The sequence below is a fragment of the Eretmochelys imbricata genome, chromosome 6 (genome assembly GCF_965152235.1).
Source record: "Eretmochelys imbricata isolate rEreImb1 chromosome 6, rEreImb1.hap1, whole genome shotgun sequence".
Classification (NCBI taxonomy): domain Eukaryota; kingdom Metazoa; phylum Chordata; order Testudines; family Cheloniidae; genus Eretmochelys; species Eretmochelys imbricata.
In genome coordinates this window covers 128,039,060-128,047,384 of record NC_135577.1, presented here as the reverse complement: position 1 = coordinate 128,047,384, position 8,325 = coordinate 128,039,060, and the positions used below count along the sequence as shown (strand labels likewise).

At 48.0% G+C, this 8,325-nt stretch overlaps 1 protein-coding gene across 1 annotated transcript; it reads right to left on the bottom strand.

The window, feature by feature from the left end:
* Window positions 1–3,931: 3,931 nt before the first annotated feature.
* RPS29 (ribosomal protein S29) lies at window positions 3,932–5,218 on the bottom strand. The gene is made up of 3 exons (XM_077820811.1): window positions 5,059–5,218; window positions 4,712–4,811; window positions 3,932–4,079 (listed from the first exon to the last, which is right to left on the bottom strand). Exons 1-3 carry the CDS (start codon window positions 5,118–5,120, stop codon window positions 4,071–4,073), a joined length of 171 nt encoding a protein of 56 aa, XP_077676937.1. The 5' UTR covers window positions 5,121–5,218; the 3' UTR covers window positions 3,932–4,070.
* Window positions 5,219–8,325: the final 3,107 nt, after the last annotated feature.

Below are 8,325 nucleotides of genomic sequence, written 5' to 3'. Positions count from 1 at the left end.
AATGAAAAATTACTTGCCTACAATTCTACTTCATTGGAGATTCCACACATCAACACTTACTTTTGTGCCCTGATCTTGCACTTATAAATGTTCTTAACTATACTATGGTAGGTAGTTTCAGTGATTGCCCAAGTGTTTGCAGTCATCAGGGCCTTGGCTTCCTGAGGTGAGCTAGATTGGAATCTCCTAAATTTAGTTTTATGGCTCTTCTTAGTAATTTAAAAAAAAAAAAAAAATTGAGTTAAGATATGTTTTTCTCACACCAGAAATGAGAATCAAAACTTTCCCAGAGGTATTGAAACTGAGGCAATAGAAAACCTGGATTTGTGCTGGAAATGGCCCAACTTGATTATCATACACATTGTAAGGAGAGGTTTCAGAGTAAGAGCCGTGTTAGTCTGTATTCGCAAAAAGAAAAGGAGTACTTGTGGCACCTTAGAGACTAACCAATTTATTTGAGCATGAGCTTTCGTGAGCTACAGCTCACTTCATGGGATGCATACCGTGGAAACTGCAGAAGACGTTATATACACACAGAGACCATGAAACAATACCTCCTCCCACCCCACTGTCCTGCTGGTAATAGCTTATTTAAAGTGATCATCAAGTTGGGCCATTTCCAGCACAAATCCAGGTTTTCTCACCCTCCGCCCCCCCCCACACACATAAACTCACTCTCCTGCTGGTAATAGCCCATCCAAAGTGACCACTCTCTTCACAATGTGTATGATAATCAAGGTGGGCCATTTCCTGCACAAATCTAGGTTTTCTCACTCCCTCACCCCCCTCCAAAAACCACACACAAACTCACTCTCCTGCTGGTAATAGCTCATCCAGAGTGACCACTCTCCCTACAATGTGTATGATAATCAAGGTGGGCCATTTCCTGCACAAATCCAGGTTTTCTCACCCCCACCCCCATACACACACAAACTCACTCTCCTGCTGGTAATAGCTCATCCAAAGTGACCACTCGCCCTACAATGTGCATGGTAATCAAGGTGGGCCATTTCCAGCACAAATCCAGGCTTTCTTGTCCCCAGGGGAACACACACACACACACACACACACACAAACTCACTCTCCTGCTGGCAATAACTCATCCAAACTGACCACTCTCCAAGTTTAAATCCAAGTTTAACCAGAACGTCGGGGGGGGGGGGGTAGGAAAAAACAAGGGGAAATAGGCTACCTTGCATAATGACTTAGCCACTCCCAGTCTCTATTTAAGCCTAAATTAATAGTATCCAATTTGCAAATGAATTCCAATTCAGCAGTTTCTCGCTGGAGTCTGGATTTGAAGTTTTTTGTTGTAAGATAGCGACCTTCATGTCTGTGATTGCGTGACCAGAGAGATTGAAGTGTTCTCCGACTGGTTTATGAATAATTCTTAACATCTGATTTGTGTCCATTTATTCTTTTACGTAGAGACTGTCCAGTTTGACCAATGTAAATGGCGGAGAGGCATTGCTGGCACATGATGGCATATATCTCATTGGTGGATGTGCAGGTGAACGAGCCTCTGATAGTGTGCCCACATATCTATTCAGGGGACACCATCACAGGGCCTAATAACATCAGCCACACTATCAGAGGCTCGAGAAACTGCTGAATTGCAATTCATTTGCAAATTGAATACTATTAATTTAGGCTTAAATAGAGAGTGGGAGTGGCTAAGTCATTATGCAAGGTAGCCTATTTCCCCTTGTTTTTTCCTACCCCTCCCCCCCCCCCCCCCCCCCCCCGACGTTCTGGTTAAACTTGGATTTAAACTTGGAGAGTGGTCAGTTTGGATGAGCTATTGCCAGAGTGAGTGAGTGAGTGAGTGAGAGTGAGAGTGTGTGTGTGTGTGTTCGTTCCCCGGGGTGGGGGGGTGAGAAAGCCTGGATTTGTGCTGAAAATGGCCCACTTTGATTACCATGCACGTTGTAGGGAGAGTGGTCACTTTGGATGAGCTATTACCAGCAGGAGAGTGAGTTTGTGTGTGTGGTTTTTGGAAGGAGGTGAGGGGGTGAGAGAACCTGGATTTGTGCAGGAAATGGCCCACCTTGATTATCATACACATTGTGAAAAGAGTGGTCACTTTGGATGGGCTATTACCAGCAGGAGAGTAAGTCTGGGGGGGGGGGGGGGGGGCGGAGGGTGAGAAAACCTGGATTTGTGCTGGAAATGGCCCACCTTGATTATCATGCAGATTGTAGGGAGAGTGGTCACTTTGGATAAGCTATTACCAGCAGGAGAGTGAGTTTGTGTGTGTGGTTTTTGGAAGGGGGTGAGGGGGTGAGAGAACCTGGATTTGTGCAGGAAATGGCCCACCTTGATTATAATAGGGACCTAGACAAATTGGAGGATTGGGCCAAAAGAATCTGATGAGGTTCAATAAGGATAAGTGCAGGGTCCTGCACTTAGGACAGAAGAACCCAATGCACAGCTACAGACTAGGGACCGAATGGCTAGGCAGCAGTTCTGTGGAAAAGGACCTAGGGGTGACAGTGGACGAGAAGCTGGATATGAGTCAGCAGTGTGCCCTTGTTGCCAAAAAGGCCAATGGCATTTTGGGATGTATAAGTAGGGGCATAGCGAGCAGATCGAGGGACGTGATCGTCCCCCTCTATTCGACATTGGTGAGGCCTCATCTGGAGTACTATGTCCAGTTTTGGGCCCCACACTACAAGAAGGATGTGGATAAATTGGAAAGAGTCCAGCGAAGAGCAACAAAAATGGTTAGGGGTCTGGAACACATGACTTATGAGGAGAGGCTGAGGGAACTGGGATTGTTTAGTCTGTGGAAGAGAAGAATGAGGGGGGATTTGATAGCTGCTTTCAACTTCCTGAGAGGTGGTTCCAAGAGGATGGTTCTAGACTATTCTCAGTGGTGGAAGAGGACAGGACAAGGAGTAATGGTCTCAAGTTGCAGTGGGGGAGGTTTAGGTTGTATATTATGAAAAACTTTTTCACTAGGAGGGTGGTGAAACACTGGAATGTGTTGCCTAGGGAAGTGGTGGAATCTCCTTCCTTAGAAGTTTTTAAGGTCAGGCTTGACAAAGCCCTGGCTGGGATGATTTAATTGGGGATGGGTCCTGCTTTTGAGCAGGGGGTTGGACTAGATGACTTACTGAGGTCCCTTCCAACCCTGATATTCTATGATTCATACACATTGTGAAGAGAGTGGTCACTTTAGATGGGCTATTACTAGCAGGAGAGTGAGTTTGTGTGTGTGGGGGGGGGGGGGGGGCGTGGAGGGTGAGAAAACCTGGATTTGTGCTGGAAATGGCCCAACTTGATGATCACTTTAGATAAGCTATTACCAGTAGGACGGGAGGAGGTATTGTTTCATGGTCTCTGTGTGTATATAATGTCTTCTGCAGTTTCCACGGTATGCATCCCATGAAGTGAGCTGTAGCTCACGAAAGCTCATGCTCAAAAAATTGGTTAGTCTCTAAGGTGCCACAAGTACTCCTTTTCTTTTTAGAAGTGTAGTACTTTTAGTAAATAAAAGGAATAAGATTAAGCTAACTGGATGAGGGATTTGGTAACAGCAGGTAAAAATGCTATGGGTTACTGCTTCTAGTGCTAAACCACTTTGAATTTGCTGTTTTATGCTGATCAATCCAGACTTCAGTTCCCAAAGGCTGGAGACTACTTCAAAACTAATAGAGAAGACCCAGTATCGGACTACAGAATTTAACACAAGGCTAGAGTTTAAACTTTTAAACCATTCTACCTGAATGGTTTTAACAGTTTGAACTCAAGTAGAAATTTGGTCCTCCACTAACTTGAAAAATAACTGAAGCTACAGTCTTTAAAGAGTCTCATTTAGTGCTAATGTCCAAACCAACGATCAACAGAATCAGTTCACTAGCTTTAATGTTATGAACTCCTTACAATGGAAGTTTAAATTTCAAGTATCCACAAATTAAACAAAGCAGAATTGACTGTTTGGCCATTTTATTTTATATACAAAATAGCATGGCAAAGACTTGGTAAATTTAGTGTGCCCAGTTATCCAAATTAGGCACAGAATTATGTCCAGAAGTCTCCTTGTGACATCTCATCTTCTTGAGAAGTGTTTAGTCCAACTGAAAAGAGGAAAAAAAAAAGTTGTGAAGTGTAAAGTTGATATCTAGACAAATTACCAATTTCCAAATCATGCATTTTCTCCAGTCATTAAATGGATATTTAAGCATCAGGATTCAGTCTTACAGCAGAAGGCTTATACTAGTAACATCTGAAGGAGCTATTTGCTAGTAAGGAACAGATGGCAAGGATCAGAACCAAGCCATTTAAGTGATGATTTCAAAGTTACAACCATCCAACTCCCAAGTACCCCCTCTTTTCATGAAGCACAGTACAGTCAACTACAACGAGCCTGTCTGGACATCACATTAGAGCACAAAGACTGGTGCTGCCCCTCAATAAACAGGGAGATTTCCTTCCAGCACATGTATTTCGGGAACGGCTCAGTTTCTTAGGGCAAACAGTAACTATACAGACAACGACCTAAGGGACTGCATAAAGGCCACTGCACTGAGGACTTCTCCGTGAAAACCAGCTACAGGACTTACAGGTCCAGGCCTGACACCGCCGCATGGAGCCCCCCTCCCCCAAGGATTAGCTGCGGAGCGGGCCGCCCGCGCGAGCCGAGTCCGGAGACCCGCGGCAGGCGGGGCGGGGGGCGCAGCAGGCCGGGCCCGGGGGGCCCCCCCCTCACCTTGACGAAGCCGATGTCCTTGGCGTACTGGCGGAAGCACTGGCGGCACATGTTCAGCCCGTACTTGCGGATCAGGCCGTGGCGGTTCGAGCACACGCGGCTGCGGGGCGAGAGCGGGAAAAGCCGGTCAGCGCAGCGGCCCCCCGGACCCCCCTCTCCGGGCCGGCCCCACCCACGGCCCCCGCCTCGATACCCCCTCCCCCCCCGGGACACCCCCACGCCTCAGCCCGCTTCCCGCAGCGGGTCCCGCCCGGCCAGGCCGCGAGCCCCGCGCGGAGCCCGTCATGGCAGTCGGCCGGGCGGGGGGAGGGGGGCGGGCCCCCCGGGCCCCAGCCGGCGGCACCCACCACGAGCGGGAGCCCTGGCCGAACTTCCTGGGGTGGCTCCAGTAGAGCTGCTGGTGACCCATCCTGCCCGCTGCTCGCACCGCGCCGAAAGGGAGTGGGCCCTGCCGCGCATGCGCTAATCAACCCTGGCCGGCCGGAACGTCCCGGCATGCACAGCGAAATCGCTCGGCTCTCTGCAGACTGCGCAGGCGCAGCTGAGATCGGAGCCCGTGTCCCCCGGCGTGCGCAGGCGCGAGTGGAGCAAGGGGGAGCGCCGCGCCAACCACACGCAGGCGCAGAAATATTTTGCTTCTCCCTCCCGCTCGTGACGTCATCATCGCAGCAGCCTCTAGTAACAGGCTGGGACCTCACTGCATCGCCGGGCGCGGTGGCGCACGCCTGTAATCCTAGCTACTTGGGAGGCTGAGGCCGGTGGATCGCTTGAGCTCAGGAGTTCTGGGCTGCAGTGGGCTATGCCGATCGGGTGTCCGCACTAAGTTCGGCATCAATATGGTGATCCCTGGGAAGCTTGGGGTTACCAGGTTGCCTAAGGAGGGGTGAACCGGCCCAGGTCGGAAACGGAGCAGGTCAAAACTCCCGTGCCGATCAGTAGTGGGATCGCGCCTGTGAATAGCCACTGCAGCGTAGCCTGGGCAAGACAGTGAGACACGGTCTCTTTTTGTGCACCCACCACAGAGCTTGTATAGGGGGGAGACACGGCCCCCAGGATCCTTTGGGGGCAAGGGAACAGGATTTTTAATGAGGTGATGGGGCACCTACAAACCAGGATACTCTGGGCGGGGTTAGGGCCCCCCCCACACACACACCCAGGGTGCTTACTGGTGGGCACCCACCCACCACTGGAATCCTGAACTGGGTGGGGGTCCGGGGCACCCAGGATGGTTACTGCAGGAGACGGGTCTCAGAGGCTCAGTCCCCGCCCCGGGGTGCCATGGCCCTTTGCACTGGTGGGGAAGGTCTGCCGGGGGGCTGGAGAGACAGGGAGCCTGTCTCTCTGTCTCACACCCACCCACCCACCCAGTGCAAAGCTCCAGTGGCTGTTCACACGGTCCACCCCACTATTCACTCTGACCCTGGGAGACACCAGCACCCTCACCTCTGCGAGTCTCGCTCAGCTCCTTCTGCCTCCCACTGGCCCCAGGCTGGAAATGCAGCTCGGAGCCGCTGCGTTCGCCCCAGCAGCCGGCAGGGGTCAGTCCCGTGCCTGAATCAATGTCCCTAAGTCAGTCTCTGCTCTGTGCGACAAGCGGAGGAGAGATGCACTAACCCGACTCCCAGCTTAGCCCGGGCAAGACAGTGAGAGATTTTCTAGCAGAGAGGAAGGCGGGACACAACTCTCTATAAAGGGGAACAAGCTGTGGTGAAATACGATTCTTTTAATAGGGGTGCCCCAGTCTCTTTTAAATGGGGGAGATGGTGAGCCACAGACTTTTCATAATGTGGGGGAAGTTAGAACCAGGGCTGTGTCATTTTCCCTCCAGTTACCGCACAGCGATCCGAACTGTCCTCGCATAACTGTGTAAACGAGCCATAACGCCACTGAGATTAAAGTAATTGGTGTAACAGCAATGTGACTGAGAGGAAAAAAATCAAGCCCAACAAATTCCACCTGTCCCAATGGTCAGATCCCAGAACTAGGGGAATAGATCGATGCTCAAAACAAAAAGAATAACAATGGTTTAAGATATAGGCTACATATGTAGTATAGGAAGCATGGGTTTGAAAGAAGGGAGAAAATGATCAATAGGAATATTCTATCAATTGATATATAAGGGACATGGGAATATTAAAGGGACTCCACCCAACACACATCTTAATTCTATTTTCACCAACAGTTCACATCTTGCAGATACAAGATGCAACTTCTTTGACAGAGAATAAAATAAGATTTAACAACTAATAAAATAAATGCTTAATGATCCACAAAGGTCTTGCTTTCCTTCTCACTCAAGAGCTGTGCTTAGTTCCCCTTGAATCCTTCTTCTAAGTCCCCTTTCCTTTTCAGCTCAGCTACCTTCAAGCATCTCTCACCTTCTTCCTTGCCACCCCACTCAGCCCAAGATACCAAGCACTGACAATTGGGGCCAAATTCTGCTTTCGGTGTAAATCCAGAGTTAGTCCTTCTAGATATAATCTAGGGGTACTGAGATCAGAATCTGACTCTTGGATTCTTTCTGCCACAGAACCTTTTGATTCCTCAAATTCCATCAACTCCTATTTTAATTTTTTTTTCTTTTTATATTTACAAGACTACATAGGACCTGAGACTGCAGGAACCATAATCATTGTTTCTAATCTAAAACACTGAAGTCTATGGGAGCCTTTCCAGTGGCTTTAATCAGAGAGAGATCAGGTTCTAAATTAACAGTGTGTCTAAGCACACATAAACTCCTCTAGATCATTACTTTAAAAAATGTTAGTTTAAAAACAAGGTTTGATTATATAGCAACTTCTAAACAGAAATTATGACTTAGAAAAAAAATAAAGAAGGATAGAAAGTAGAAAGTGGCTCAGTTCACTTAGGGCCTACACCAATTTGGATTTTAATCTGTGAATATGTTTCAGAGTAGCAGCCGTGTTAGTCTGTATTCGCAAAAAGAAAAGGAGTACTTGTGGCACCTTAGAGACTAACCAATTTATTTGAGCATAAGCTTCCAATGAAGTGAGCTGTAGCTCACGAAAGCTTATGCTCAAATAAATTGGTTAGTCTCTAAGGTGCCACAAGTACTCCTTTTCTTCTTGCAATCTGTGAATAGACTCCCACTGACTTCAGTGGGCATTGGATCAGACCAGTAATACTCATGAAGGGATAGGAGTTCAAGACATTGTTGTGTCATTAGAATCAGTAACAAGTTGGTACTGTATTGATTAAACGATCAGGCTAGTCTGTGTAACCTCCCAAATACAAAGACCATGAGGCTGATCTGGCTTACACCTCAATTGATTCCAATGGAGTTACTCCAGACTTCCAACATACATGAACATAGGATGGATCTTCCCAGGACATTGCAATCCAGAATGAGTGCTTTCAGCACAAGGCACAGATAGTTTACCAGCTTCTCCCCTCTGACACCACCTTTTCACCACGGAGTTTTGTTGTTGTCGTTGTTCACAGTTCTGTGCCATTTCTTCCTATTTCTCCAGTACTGGACATTTTATAGGCCTCAAATTCTCATGTTGTTTTAAAAGTTTAGTTTCAGAGTAACAGCCGTGTTAGTCTGTATTCGCAAAAAGAAAAGGAGTACTTGTGGCACCTTAGAGACTAAC